The 15,210-nt window shown below is 43.4% G+C and overlaps 1 protein-coding gene across 4 annotated transcripts in view; it reads left to right on the top strand.

Annotated features, from left to right (window-relative positions):
* The window catches only part of numbl (NUMB like endocytic adaptor protein), a 53,075-nt gene that overhangs the window by 23,481 nt on the left and 14,384 nt on the right, over positions 1-15,210 (top strand). Inside the window, exons 1-2 of one of the 4 annotated variants that reach the window (XM_076734509.1) lie at positions 2,546-2,959; positions 14,809-14,959. In XM_076734509.1, the coding sequence (XP_076590624.1) occupies positions 2,919-2,959; positions 14,809-14,959 (192 nt within the window). In that variant the 5' untranslated portion in view covers positions 2,546-2,918. Of the gene's footprint in view, positions 1-2,545; positions 2,960-13,599; positions 13,807-14,808; positions 14,960-15,210 lie in introns of those variants that run through there. The other 3 variants (XM_076734507.1, XM_076734508.1, XM_076734510.1) reach the window with 3 other exon arrangements.

Below are 15,210 nucleotides of genomic sequence, written 5' to 3'. Positions count from 1 at the left end.
TTCCATCAGAGTCCATCCATCAGATTTACAGAACAATAGACTGGCAGCATGAATACCACAGTGACATTTGTGTGGGGTTTTATCTGTTTTTGTAAATGTCACAGTTGCTGTTGCTGTGCACCTTTAAACAATAGAAAATCACTCAACAGTCCAAAAATAATGTTGTGAGTGTGACAGAATCGTGATAGGAAGTCATCTTTTTGCATCTCCTTTTAGCCTCTTCTGTTGAACTTTTCTTTCTTGTTTCCCTACATTCTCATTAACCCCAAACTACACTCTGCTGTTTTGTAGGCATGTCATTTTACTTAGCACCATAAAGTGTCATCTGTGAAGCAGTAGCACTCCTCAGTGTCGCTTGTGAATGTACATGTTTTTGGGACATTCAAATCCTTGTAGTCACTGCATCGAGTTGCACATATGTGTTTGTGGAGCAATTTATTTATTCAGAAGGACATGTTTCCCCGTGGGGCCATTTAAGTACATCAGTATCACAATCAGAATGATTAGGCCTGACAGCCTCACCATGAAATGGGAACAACTGGCATTAAACATAAATAGAGATGGTGTTGGATGTTGCCGGTTAGCTCCAAATACCCCGAGTGCTGGATCTGTGACAGGCACGTGAACAAAGCTAGCGTACAACAAGGACGTTTTGATCCCTCTCAGCCTCATCCATTGTTGATCTCTGGCGCTGGGTGTTGCAGGGTAAACAGCTTAGGGGATGAACTGGCATCATGGAAGGCTAGGAATGTGTGAGAAGAGAGAGATAGCATTAACACAGAACACTACACTGAGTTATAGTATCTCCAGGCTGAGGCTCAGTTCTATCTACCCGCTCCAAGCCCTCCTCCGGCCTGAAACACAGACTAAAATGTCTTCATCCAGTTGCAGGATGCCTGGCCAGACATCAAAAGTTGCCTCAAATCCATCCTGAGTGACCACTTGTGACCAGATTCTAATTCCCAGTGCATTTCAGATGCATTTACACTTCATCGTGGCTGTGTACCCACGTGGTTAGATAACTGAAGATGCTTTTAGTGCAAAGTGTGAACAAGGTGTGTTTTAGCCTACTTACTTGCTCTTTAAATCACCCAGTCTAACCCCCGACAAGCCTTTTAACCTCCCTCACCAACCATCTCTTCTTTTCTTAAAGCTCTATGCAAAACCCTCCCAGATTCTCAAGGTCAGTTTCTCCGTCATGTCTACGACAGTGTTAGCCCTTAATCCCCAAACCCCTAACCTCTAGAAACAGCACTGCACCACTCTCTCACTCATTTTCTTGGCTTCTGAATGTCCTCCCTATTCCTGTCTTGCCTCAGCTACTGCATTGTCCCTTTCCCAACATCCCAATGAGCACTTCCTTCTCCAGGTGTTTTGCCTTAACAACAGTTTTCAGTTCCAACTTTACATTTAGCCCTTGTTCGTCTTTATACTCAGCCTTACTTTGTATTCAGAAGAAATAAAGACCTGGGTTGTGTTGGAAAGGACCTGTTGCTTCAGGTACTGAAATACTCTGAAGCTGTGTTTCCACTGCATTGTACTTTTGGTACTTTACTGCCTTTAACCCCTGTGACTGATACGAAACAGCCTTGCTGGATGATGTCGCATTGTATCGTGGTGAGAGTTGTGATTTTTCATGGACAACCCTGACCTGGTACTCCTGTGAGAATGCAGTCGTCATGTTGAGGAATGAGGAGCCTGTGTTTTTTATGCAGTGCTGTTGTCAGTCAGAATCTGTTTGTCTTTCTTCTAATCATAACTTCATCTCTGGCTTTATCCCTGGTTATATCCATGCAATAGGCCCCGACTTCCAACCTCTGGCCTTACGCAAAGTACATGACCCACAAGACTCTTGAAACTCCCAACCCTCGTGAACAAACCTTTAAAATGCACTGTAGATGTAAAATGTGTTGCGGTTCATCGACTCTCACCACACCTCAGTGTTGTCAGAAACAGATTACTCCAAAATGTTCACATGAGGTAGGTTTCTCCCGCTTGGCCAAAAAATGTTTTCCAGCTTTGAAATCTGGAAAAGAAACCAGTGGATATCAAAAACTTGGAATGCTCTTGCAACCAGGTGCTCATTCGGGTGTGGTCCTGGCTTGATAAGGAAGTAAAGCTCGACTGGATTGTCAGTTGGAAGCGCTGCGTGCTGTATTTCTGTGGCCTACTCCTCAACATCCAGTACTGGGAAGCAGCACTATCCCTCATGTCCAGTAACTGTGGAAACATACTACCAGGCTGAGTTCCAGTCCTCACGTTAAGCACAACCTCCAGCCCTGGCCCTATTCCCCAGTTCCAGCTCCAGTGCCTGTCCCCAGGCTCCAGCCCCAGTTCTTGCCCTCTCCCCCAGTGCACTCTTGACCAGTGCGCCCATAGCAGATGGAAAGCAAAGAAAACTGTGTCACCACCAGCCATGACTCGCTTAATCAGCCCTCCCCCTTCTTTCTTTCTCTCTGTAACTCTCTCTCTTTCTATCCTCCCACTCCCTTCTTCCCTCACTCCCAGGATTTGGAGCATCAAACATTGATTTGTCTTTATTTTTAGAGCAGCTGTGAGCGTATGTGCGTGCATGTACAGTGTTTGTTTGTGTGTATCTGTATACCAGACGCTCATCCATGCCGGGCCGTGGGCAGTTTCATTGTGTTTGGGTGCATCCCTGTGCGTGTATCTGCGAATGTGTCAGGGCTCCTTTTTCCAAGTTAATCCCTTAAGAAGAGGTGTGGTTCTGTTTCTCGCTCTGCGCTCCCTCTCCTCTCTGTCCCTCACTGTGAGCGCAGTATCATCACATGCTCTCTCGCTCCTCTCCTCCTCTCATCTTTTTCTTTTGCTGTTGTTGCTGTGACCGCTAGTCTGAGGGACTTATTTCTCTCAGCTTGTCATCTCTGCATCTCTTGCTGCTGTTGTTCCTGTGTGAAATGAGTTCTTGTGGCGAGATGGGGGAGGCCATCGAACTCAGGTGAGTCAAATACAGAGTAGGGGGTGTGAGCTGTGTGTTTGTGTGCGTGTTTAGGAACTGACTGGTGACAGCTAACATATGTATGCATGTCTTTACATGTATCTATGCATACATTAATCACTTTTCTGCATTTCGGTGTGTGATTGTGCACCTGGGTGTACTTTGCTTTGAAACTGGGTCGACTGTTACCGTAGCAATCAGTACCTTAGGCTATTTTTCTCAGCCTCACCTCTTTTCTGTCCATCAAGTTGACCCTGTTTCAGAACAGAAGAAATCTGCAAGCTCTTTAGAGGTCAATGGGGTTTTTGTCATAGTGATAGCTGTGGTTTGTTGTTGTTGTTGTTGTTGCTGCTGTTGTTGGGTTATTGGCTACGGTGGTATTTTCAGTCACTGCCAAACTGATAATAGGTCTAGTCCAGCCTGTATCCACAGGGCTCATAGCGGCTAATAGCCTTAGCAGATGCATTAGCCCCCATGCCCATATGGAAGAGATTAAACTGCTAAATTGATTCAAACGCCCAACATTTTTTTCTTGCATAGCCTTAGTGCTGACACATGTTTTTGTGTGCATGTATACAGTAGATATGTTCATATGTGTGCGCATGTACACCTGCCACACACCCGTTTTACCTTGTGTTCCCAAGCCTTGTCAGGCTGGAGGAAGGAACTGGTTTGCTTAAATTCTCTCCCGAATTGAACACTTCCGCTCCTTTTCCTCCCTCTCTTTTCGCACCCTGCCCTTTTGATTATATAATCGAGAAGGACAGCTCTACCACTGCCACTAAGTGGCAGTTAGTGGCAAATGTGGAGCTTTGGAGCATTGGCGTGAATTGCCTCGTGGCTTGAATCAACTTTTTCTATAATGTCTCCGGCTTCTGAGGCTCATCTCTCACTGAGGAGATGAAATTGTGCCGGGCTCTTTTCTGTGATATCAGAGATGTTGTACATGTGATAAGCTGGCCTGTGGCACTGGTCTAGACTGATAGGAGGGAATACAAAGTGGGAACACAGCATGACAATATGATACTGGAGCATATCGACTAGACTGCTCCACTTCACGCCTCGCTGCACTGTGTTTAGATTAGCTTCCACATACACACACGCACACTTCCCGTCACAGTTGTAGACACACACATGCACGCTGGCATGGACATACTTTGACATGGATGCACACACATGCCATACACATTGAATGCATATACAGACACACACAATCAAACATAAAGCTAGTGTGGTCTGTGCCCTCTTTGCCTGCTGTTCCAAGGGCAGAGGGGGATTTGGATATTGTTATGTTAATCTGCCTTCCTTTTGTGTCTTGGAACCCATTCAGACACACACACATGCACAAAGATACACAAACATGCATGCACACGCGTGCACAGGTATGAGCGCATTCAAGCGTGCACAGACTTTTATGCACAAATGCAATGTATGCAATGATGTATACGCTGAACAAGAACAAGAATACCTGTTGTTACAAAAATGATGAGACAGGAAACAGGTTGTCCTGCAGAAACAAGCATGTCCTGCAGAAACAAGCTGCAACATACACACGCACACACACACACACACACACACACACACACACACACACACACACACACACACAGACAATGATCTCCAGGCTTAACTTGGGTGGGTGGGAATTGAAACAGTGGCAGGAGGGGCAGTGACACAGCAACGTGATAAGCCTGGAGGAGGAGGATAATAGGTGTAGGAGCTGTTTGTGCATGGGTGTGTTTCCTGTTGTTGATGTGACAGTGCATGTGTGTATGCATATATATGTCTGTGTGTGTGTATGTGAAGCACATGTGCTTCTCCTAGGCCTCACACTCTCTATCTGCAGAGCTAATACAGCTTCACTTGAAGTTTCCCAGCTAAATCCCCAGAAAAGACTGGGAAGCAGATAATTTTAATTGCAGGGTTTTTTCTCAGACTCCCAAGTTTTGCCAGACTTCCCTCCTGAGGCAGGAAGAACAAGAACATGATGTGTGCACTGCATGATTTGCATGTGCATGTGGAAAGTTAGGAGAGTGAGCCCATGTGTTATTGTGTCTTTAAGCATGATATTGTGTCTGTTTAAAAGTGTGAGCAAGATGTAAATGCCACTAAATCTCCATTAGCTATAGTCAAACCATGACAAGAGGCGTCTCTGGAAACCTGTGCTGCTTCCTGGATCTATCCATCTTCACAGTGCTGACATCTCATTTCACTTTCCTGAGTTTACTTATCTTGTCTAAAGGATGTCAATTAACTTATAGCAAGTCCAACTATTTGACTCTGAAGTGTCAAGACTGACTTCTCTCTCTCTCTGTCTGTTTGCTTTACATTTTAGTTTAATGTGATGCAGAGTGAACTTAAAGGATCATTTCTGTTGGAGCAAGTCTGTTGTTAGAGCTGGGGAGCTGATGCAGGGGACCAAAAAAACGCAGGGTTGCCCAGCAAAAAAGTTGCACCTGACTCAGCTTTTGCTGCAATGCAATGCCTCATCATGAAGCAAAATGCTGCAGTGGCTGCATGCGAGTGTACAGTCCTGGTGAATTACTGTGTAATGTTTATGCCCAATATCTACTGTTATTTCTTCTATGGAAAATGAAATAATGGGATTACAACAATGGAATAACTTTGCAGAGTTGTATTACAAACCTCTGCGCAGTGTTTCGGTGCTAATTGATTCCAGTTCACTTTTCTGAGGGACCACCCTTCCCTCAATCTGTTATTAGAAATTGGGACACTTCAGTTAGAACTGAATTCAGGAAAAAAAAATCTTATTTATTGATGAAGAAGTAATTGCAAGAAAAACATTGTAAAAAGGACATCATGTTTATTATGGTTTGTTTGAGTCACTTTTTTCCAAGCTCTTAGTGCCCTTACCTCAGTTGTGACAATTTTTTCTCAAGTTTGCAGCCTTCTTGAGTCAGATATATCAAGAAAAGTCTTTGCAGTGCCGTTTCCTCCCATTTAAATCAAAATAAATTAAGTTTCTTAGTGTTGGTGTGCTGCTGGATTTTCAGTTATTTGCTGACAATAAAGTTAAACAGTGAGTGTATCTTTTCTTCCTCAGGAACATTGCTTAAAAGAGGTCAGACTGGACAAGAAACCTATTTTAAACAAAGCACCAGTTTATGCAAACTTAACATCCATCACAGTTTTACTGATATTTCACGTACCTCCAATTAGAGAGACAATCTGGCTGAACTGTTAGCTGTTAGCGTGTTGTAAACCTGTTTGATCGTCTGGCTGCTCATTCTTCTCGATATAGTGATGTCTCTGTATTCCCAGATTACAAAGTTATTGGAAGTGAGAGAAATTATTGATGAAAATAAGACCAAAACTGGAATAAAGCTGGCTTGTGCTTCAACTTCAAGTAAGTGTCAGCAAAAGAGACAAAGTTTTGTGTGTCCAAGGCTCCCACTGAAGATCTGAAGATCAGACATTTCCCATCTAACACAGGAAACTTAAAATTGATCTACACTATCTATAAGTCCCTGCTGGCTGCTAACAGCCTTGAACTGAATTTCCAAATCTCATATTTTGAATCTTTCCCTCACCATGTGCAAGGTCTCCCTCTTCCATCTGTGACCATGAGTCACTTGTTGCAGACATGTTTTGATTTCAGAACAAAGTGACGGTGACAGAACTGATCCTGGATCAGCAGGTTGAGTCACCGCTTCATCCGGTCATGTGATCATTGTCACGATGACAACACCTCTCTCACCTCCATTTGCTGTTGGTGTAGTAATGTGCTGAATTCCCACGCCTGAGTCACAGGGGCCATTCAATCTCATTATGCAAGATGACCACCAGCCTGCACACTCTCTCTCTCTCTCTCACACACGCACACACTCAGACACACAATGCCTATAATTACATTAGGACGGCTTTCTGTAATACTTCACCCTGTCCAGAAACCCCCCTGAAAGATCATATTGCATTAGAGGGTCAGAGGAAGGACAGGATGTGCTTGTGTGCGTCTGCCAGTCAACGTCAAGCTAATTGGCATCTGTACGCAACCATGCTGACATTGTGATACACCACAGACGCACACACACACACATACACACACACACACACACACACACACACACTTGTCTTCCTTTTAGTTCGTTTAACTTCCAATCCGTCTTGTAGACACTAATGAGAAACCATAGCTCTGTGACAATTATGGTTGTACACGACAATCAATATGAGCAAACATGTTGCGTGTGACAAAGCAAACGGCAGTAAAAGAACCTATTCATCATGAGTGTTAGTCGCCACCTGAAAATATTACTGTCACTGTAATGTGTCATTCGTTAATTGTGTCAGTCCAGTTAGAAATGAATTCATCAAGTTAATAACTGAAGAAACACTATAAATAGAACGTCATGTTTGTTTCTGCTTGAGTCACTGATGCGTTTCCTCCATGTTCTTAGTGGCCTTGCTTTGCCCTGACAGATCTCTGTCACGTTTGCAGCCTTCTTGAGTCAGATGACATAAAGTTAGACAGTGAATGTCTCTTATGTCTTCTATTCTCGTTCTCCTTTGCTTTCTCTTTGTCAAATTTGTCAAACCCTACACACGGTCCAGGAAACACATTGGGAAGTTTACTGCACACAGACAGAATTGACTTCATATATAATGCACTCATGCATTTACATTATGGAAAATCATTCAAGGACATACCACTGTTTCATGCTATTTGCTGTTATGAACAGCACTGACCAGTTCTCCAGTGTGAGCACTGCATAAAAACTGCACTACTATGGATTGTGGATCACTCCTGAATTCCAATGAGAGAGAGATAAACAAACCCACCGACCCCTTTTTATGGAGTGATCTTAGTTTATATAGCAAGCTAAGGCATATGTGTGTGTGTGTGTGTGTGTGTGTGTGTGTGTGTGTGTGTGTGTGTGTGTGAAGGAAGGAGAGAGAGAGAGAGAGAGTGATAGAGACAATAGTCACAGTGGGTGCCAGGCTGATGGTTAAACACATGGCTCTGCTTCAGCTGTCGCTGCACATCAGTGTGTACAGGCTCACACACACTCCTAATCTGGACAGAAAGGACCATTACGGATGCAGCTGTGTTTGCCTCCTCACACAGAAAAGTATGCTTCCTAGGCCTCCTACACACTGTGCCGTGTACAGCTCTCGAGTGATCTGTATGTGCTGTTGCTACAGAGGCGTCTTTACATTTGCTCACTGTACCTGCTGCACCCAAGAGTGTTTGTGTTTCAGATGGCTCATATGAGGCAGCCCCGGCACAGACTGTGCATTTTGGTTCATACTTCAGCTGTAATGTTTCCTCTGTTTATGTGGAAATTATTTATTGATGAAGTGATTGAATGATTTATGGGATTGTGTCGTTGTCCAGCCATGATATTGACGTGGAAAATTTCAGCTCACCGCCCGTCTGCTCTGCAAACAGTCTGACTTGTTTGTGTGATGATCAGCATCAGCAGCGGAGTTACAGACCACATTTTAATCAGTTGTGTTTGATGCTATTTTTTAAAAGGATGAAACTCTTCTGAGGGTTTAAATAAGTTTCAAGATTTTGTCCAAATTTGCCTTTGGGGATTATGCTTATTTGTGATCTTGAGAAAAGTCAGATAAGAACATTGATTATTTGATCTTTGTGTGTTTAGTAGAGATTGGTTAGAAAACCTGCAACCAAAGGTGTTTCTTAAGTGTTTTGGAGGACAAAATCAATCCTAAAGTCATTCTGGAACTTTGCAAGTCAAGATGCAAGTCTTTCAGATCTTGGCAGGAAAGCGAGTAAGCCAATTTTCCAATTTTCTGCTGTAAGACACGGACATGATATCAATTTCACCCACATGTCATGCCGCATACTTTGCTAGATGTTTGCAAATCAGGACATTAAACTTTTTCTTTCAAGTGTTTTCTCATCACTAAGTAATTGTTACGCTAATAATTTCATATTCAGGTCTCCAAGAACTGTTGAATGTTGCCTTTTCTGTTTTTTCTATTTTTCCGGGATTTTAGTGGATAGAAATATGAGTCTTTTGACTTTTGCTTATTTAGCAAGTCTCCAGTTAAGTCAAGTCTCACAGTAGTTCTTATTTTTGAGTCTGAGTCGAGTCATAAGTTTTACAACTCTGTTGAAATTGGTTTCAATATTCTCTCCTAACTGCTGATAACAAAGATTGCAAGGCTGTTGGTCTCGCTCCACACTGAGCTGTCCTTATGTGTTATGTGAGCGTCTGTGTATGTAGCAGTGGCTATCTAGTCTATATGCCAAATACAAACCCTACATGAACCCACAGCACGAATCTCGCTGTCTGTCACTCTCTCTCTCTCTCTCTCTCTCTCTCTCTCTCTCTCTCTCTCTCTCTCTCTCTCTCTCTCTCTCTCTCTCACACACACACACACACACACACACACACACACATTCATACACACTTCTACACATCCTCACAGCCACTGCAATAAATAAGGCCATCCTGTCCTGGGTCAGGCTTCAGTCTAAACACAAGTGCCCTGGTTTATGTTCCCGACGTCACACCCCTTTATTTTTTAATCACACACACACAAACGCAAACCACCTGCCACTTGCCGTGTGTGTGTATGTGTGTCTGTGTGTGAGAGGGAGAGAGAGAGACAGAGAGAGAGGAAGAGCGAGACAGTTTTGGATGATAGAAACAGTCAGTGTCTCTATCCGGGTCATTCACTGTCAGTTGAAGTCTGCAGAGCCCAGAAACTGGGTCAGTTTTCTATGTGTGTGTGTGTGTGTGTGTGTGTGTGTGTGTGTGTGTGTGAGAGTGTGTCAGCATAACGTGCCTAGGTCCAATGCGTTTTTGATTTAATTCTATTAACCAGATAACTGTTTATTGTCTCACATTAGCCCAGAGATGAGTCACCATTGGAGGGATATTTAAAGCTGGTCTTAGTATGAGTGGAGGAGAGCCTTTGTGTGGGCTGAGCTGGGGCATCCTACATGAGGGTCTTACATGTTACAGGCTTTGTATTTGTGGTACTGATGGGGCATACAAAACCAAAAAAAAAAAAAAAGCAGGCATCATAAATATATTAAAGATATGCCAGTGTCTGCAACATATATCTATATATATATATATATAGATATATATGAGAAATGGTTTACATAAGCAAGCCATAAAACATAAGGCTTGTCTTCAGTATGTAGGTAGTCTGTGTCCTGAAACAGTAAGCAATCATTTTGCACTGTATGCAGCTGTGTTAATTCTGACCTTTGATGCTTTTTCTTCCACGATGACTTTAGATGTACTCTGAGTCACCCTGGATGCTTTGGCAAAACACACCAGCATCTCAGCTGCACAGTCAGTCAGTCACAACTCCAATTCAACTCAGCACAGAGAAGGAAACACAGAGAGGTACATCGTGTCCATGTAAAGTGGTCAGCTCAGTGATGACTAAGCCAAGACAATCCCTTGCTGTCAGACACACACACACACACACACACACACACACACACATGCACACACACACACACACACACACACACACACACACACACACACACACACACACTTGGATGCTTGCTCCACCTCTCGCTGTCTCCTCCTTGTCTCTCCGGAGCTGCACAGAAATATGGCTTACCGTAATGCAAGGTGGCAATGACTCATTGTGTGTGTTTGTGTGACGTCTAAGTGCGTGTGTGGCACATCACCCCTCCTCCTCCTCCGTCTCCCTCCCCGTGCGAGGTGTGTTTCGCGAGCATCTGGTTGAGAAGAAGTGTGAGGGAGGAGTGTGTCCCGCTTTTCCAAAATCTCTGAGCCGCTCGTTGAACACAGAACATCTGGATCAGGGAGGAACATGAGTGTGTGTGAAAGAGAGGGAAAGTGCCAAAGATATCAATCAGACTCACATCTGGCAAGCACGAAGCACAGCTGGACACACATGAGTTCATGCAGTCTTAACATAGATTATGTGGAGGTAATAGAGCGGTGACGCACACACACTTAAGAATACAAAATGACATTTATATTAACTTTGTAACACTTTATATAAAATGCTAATATACTGATTTTACCAATATTAAAAAAACACACAAACCCTCATTGTTAATAACAATTGTTCCAACCTACTAACGGTTAAAATACCAACTTAATAAGCTGGAGCAAAAAAATTTCCCCCCGCATTTTATTAGTCTGTATGCGTAGGCGAACTCTTCTTGCTAAATTCACCCCTGCTAAACCCATTTCCTCACATTCACATCACCAGAGCTGCAGACATTTAGCTCCAGGCCCATTTTTGCATCCGTCGCTGCACCTTTTGGACAAGAACAGCACAAAGAGGAGATGTGGAGTATAAACACCAGCGAAGAAGAAGCATAGGGAGGAACAGGAGAAGGAAGCTGTGATGAAGGGAGGTCAGCTTGGGTGAACTAACTTGAAAGTCTACGACATAACTTCACATGATCGTAAGTCGTCTCTCCTGCCATCTCCTCGGCAACAATATGTTCCAGATGGCTGCTAACTCAAACACTGGATGGGGAGCAACTATGTGTTTTTTGGCATCAGGCCTCTTGTTTGTGTAGTCTGTGCTGAAGTGCTGAAGAGTTTTGCGTGGGTTTATGACGAGAGCGGGATTTCGTTTGTGCCATTGATTTATAGCTTTATTTTGATGTTTTCCATCCCCGCCTGCCTGCCTGCCCACCCCCTCTGTCTGTCCCTTGTCTTTTTTTTTTTCATCGTGCAGATGGTTCTTGTTGTGCAGGGTGAGGTCACAGCTATGCAAGGCCTTGACATGTTGCATGCTGGGTAATGTCTCCACCCTAATGTGTCTCCATTGAAGACTGTTTACTACCAGATTTTTGTTGATTTCACACTGTGCTGCTCAGCAAGAGAAGGACTTGACTTGTTTTTACTACAGTATGGCTTAGTCATATTCTTATGTCTTGCCGCCATGATACTGATATGGACTTTGTGTCATCTGTCTGTGTAAATGAAAGAAACGTCTTCAACAGGTGTCCTCCATGTTGACATTACAGGGAGAAAATTCGCTCTCTGGTGGAGTTCGATGAGAAGTTTGACACCACTTTCATATCATCCTAAAGCTACAGCCAGTGACAGGTTAGCTTAGCTTAGCATAAGGCCTGGAAACAGGGCAAACAGCCAGCTCTGTACAAAAACATTAAGACATTTTAAATGTGTAGAAGTATATCAAGAACAGTTTGACATTTTCTGGGAAATTTCATCTAACTCTCTGGCAAGAAAGCGAGTAAGCCAATTTTCCAGTTTTTTGCTTTAAGACACAGACATGATATCATTTCCACCCTCATGTCATGCCACATACTTCGCTGGATGTTTGTAAATCAGAACATTGCTTTGCTTACCCTCTTGAAGCTAAGTTTCCTTGTATTGTTGCTTTGTCTGTCTTTTTCTGCTATCGTCCTTCTAGCCAGCTGGCTTGTTAAACCTTGTGTCAAACCACTTGTCCCCCTTGTATTTCAATTTTATTAAAACATGATGTCTGATGGATGTTGAACACAATAATTGGGCGCATCACATTGCTAATTTTCCCACCTCATTTCTTTACATATTTCAGATTCTTTGCAAACTTTCAATCTTTTTAAGCTTTGCTTTGAGCGTTCAAAATATACGAGTTGCTGGTAGTTCCTGGCAGACTTACTGACTACATCAGTATTACTGGTAACTTTTTAATAGAAACAGACATTCTGGAAATGCAATCTTACAGTGAAAGGACATAATAAATTTGTCATGACATTTCTTGAGCAGCCAAAATATTTGTGATGCTAGATTTAATCTGAAACATTTAAGAGCTCGACCTCTCATCACTTAACAATAGAAAATGTGTTCCATGGTATCTTCTTAATTATACATTTGATCACAAATGATACGAGCAGGATAAATAGAAAAGAGGTAATTTGATTTTGTTAATAAAGAAGTTTGTTGATCTGTCTTTTAGTCTCTCATCTTTCTGATATTTTTGCTGTCACACCACCAAACCCCCATACATTTCCATTTTGTTACCGCTGTATGATCGGCAGGATAATTGTATGTTACAGCACTCATTTTCTCATTTTCTCACTTCATTTCTTCATTCCTGCACTTCTTCCAGTCGTTTTTGACATGTCCCGGTACCTTTGGTCCAAATGACTTCATTTCTTGGCATCAGATGACAGTCCTATTCACTCAAGCCCCCTCCTCCTCTCCCACTGTCCCAAACCATATGAGGGCAGTTACAGGGCATTCTGTATTCCCTAACCAGTACTTCCTTTCCCCCACCCTGTCCCCCATAACTCCCTCCTCCGCCTCCCTTGTGGGATATTACGCACCAGCCTTTACCCCCCCCACACACACACATTCACACCTGCTCCAGCAGCACTGGTGCCAGCCAGGTGCCCGTCATTTGGCGCTTTGCCCAGAAACGACAGGCACAAGCCTCGACATGTGTGCATCGAGCTGCAGAAGGGCTTGTGTGTGTGTGTGTGTGTGTGTGTGTGTGTGTGTGTGTGTGTGGGCCTGCACTTGGCAGAGGACGCATGCTTCACATGCCAGAAATGGGTAAAGCCACTCGAGCTGCTGCATTTAAATACTCTGCATTACACACACGTTTGAGCGTGTGTGTGAGACGGACGAAGACGTCTGCTTGCAGAGGTTTCCGGCACACCAGTCTTTGGCGCCCATTTCCAGTTACATAGCAGTGATTATGAGAAGTGATGTGCCTGTGTGTATATATATTTGAGTGTAAACCCTGACCTGCATGTTGCAGAGCAGAGAGAAGATTTCTTCCCTTCAGTGTACAGATCACTGTTTACGTATGGACATTACATATCTTCAGTGTGATATTTGTGTGCTTCCACACCCTGTTATAGCCAGGATGACGATTCATGGGGCAACCAGACGGTAAGAAAATAATACAAGTATGCTCTTTACTCATGAAAGTAGAGAGGGACAAAGATAAGCACGTCTTCTGTCCCTCTGCAGTGACATCATTTCTTTGCCCTTTGCTGTGTCTCTTATCAGACCAGTGGCAGACAAATGCCTCAGAAGTAAAGGACATGTAGAGAAAAGAGTCTGGTTTGGATGGAGTGGACACAAAGTGAGAAAGAGAAACAGTGAAGTCAAATTTAAAACTTGGGAAGCTGGTTAATTCAGTCTTGATAAGGACAAAGGATGCACAGGAGGAGAGATGTGTGTATCTTCTGCCGAGGGGGGATGTGACTGTGGAGGAATGAAAACAGTAATTATCATTTTTAAACAGGTCATGTTTTGATGGCGTCATGTTTCATTATGCTGGGAAATTAGCATCGCTAAACAGGCCAGCGGGCTGAATGGTCTAATTAAGCAGCACAGAGAGGATTGTGTGTGTTCAGAGGAGGATTGGCGGGTATGCACGTGTGTATGTGTGCTGATCAGTATTCGCTCAGCATTCTTGATGTTTCTTGGAGAGATGAAAGCATGCTCTATGCTTTATGTTCATTAGCACTAACGTTCTACCTGTGTGATTTGTACAGCCTGTCTCTGAATGGAGAATCAATGGAGCATCATGGCCGGAAGTGTTTCAGACGCTAATGTACTGACTGCTTTGTTAGGGATGATTACTGCATAATGAGCTTGAGCTAATCAATGAAATCCATCCCTCTTCACTCATAATCCTATATGAAACACAGGACTAGAGCTTCTTATGCAACGCTCTTAAGCAGCATTTCTTGAAAATATAGTTGGACACTGTTGCATTTAATTAGCTTTTAATGAGCCTTACTGTTACATTGAGAGTCAATGAATGCTGTTTGTATTGTGTGTTTCTTTTGTGTGAGTTAACGGGAGTCACAAATTGCGGAGCTAACCTGTGGCCTTCTGGGCTGTGCTGCACAACTAAACCAACATCCCTTTCTGTGTCCACAGTACCAGGGAGCACGTGACCCCGGAGATGAACAAGCTTCGTCAGAGCCTGAGGAGGAAGAAGCCCACTTATGTGCCGGAGGCCAGCAGACCGCATCAGTGGCAGGCTGACGAGGAGGCTGTGCGAAAGGGCAAATGTAACTTCCCTGTTCGGGTGAGTAGCCAAAGCTGGTGCGGCACGGGACTTGAGCAGTATAATGTAGCAGTCATATTTTAATTCTGCCGCAGAGATTTTTTTCCTGTACGATGTCAATATGACTGACATAATCATGATAAACACTATCATTTTGCCTCATTAAGATGTGTCCGTATAAAAAAGGGCACTAGAAATAACATTCTGTTAATAAAAAGGTCTAATGACTGTCTGAAGGTCATGAATGTATGTTAGCCAGTTGCCTCTCAGTT

The sequence above is a fragment of the Chaetodon auriga genome, chromosome 7 (genome assembly GCF_051107435.1).
Source record: "Chaetodon auriga isolate fChaAug3 chromosome 7, fChaAug3.hap1, whole genome shotgun sequence".
Classification (NCBI taxonomy): Eukaryota; Metazoa; Chordata; class Actinopteri; order Chaetodontiformes; family Chaetodontidae; genus Chaetodon; species Chaetodon auriga.
The sequence above is the reverse complement of the archived record's forward strand: the minus strand, read 5'-3'. Positions and strand labels throughout refer to the sequence as shown.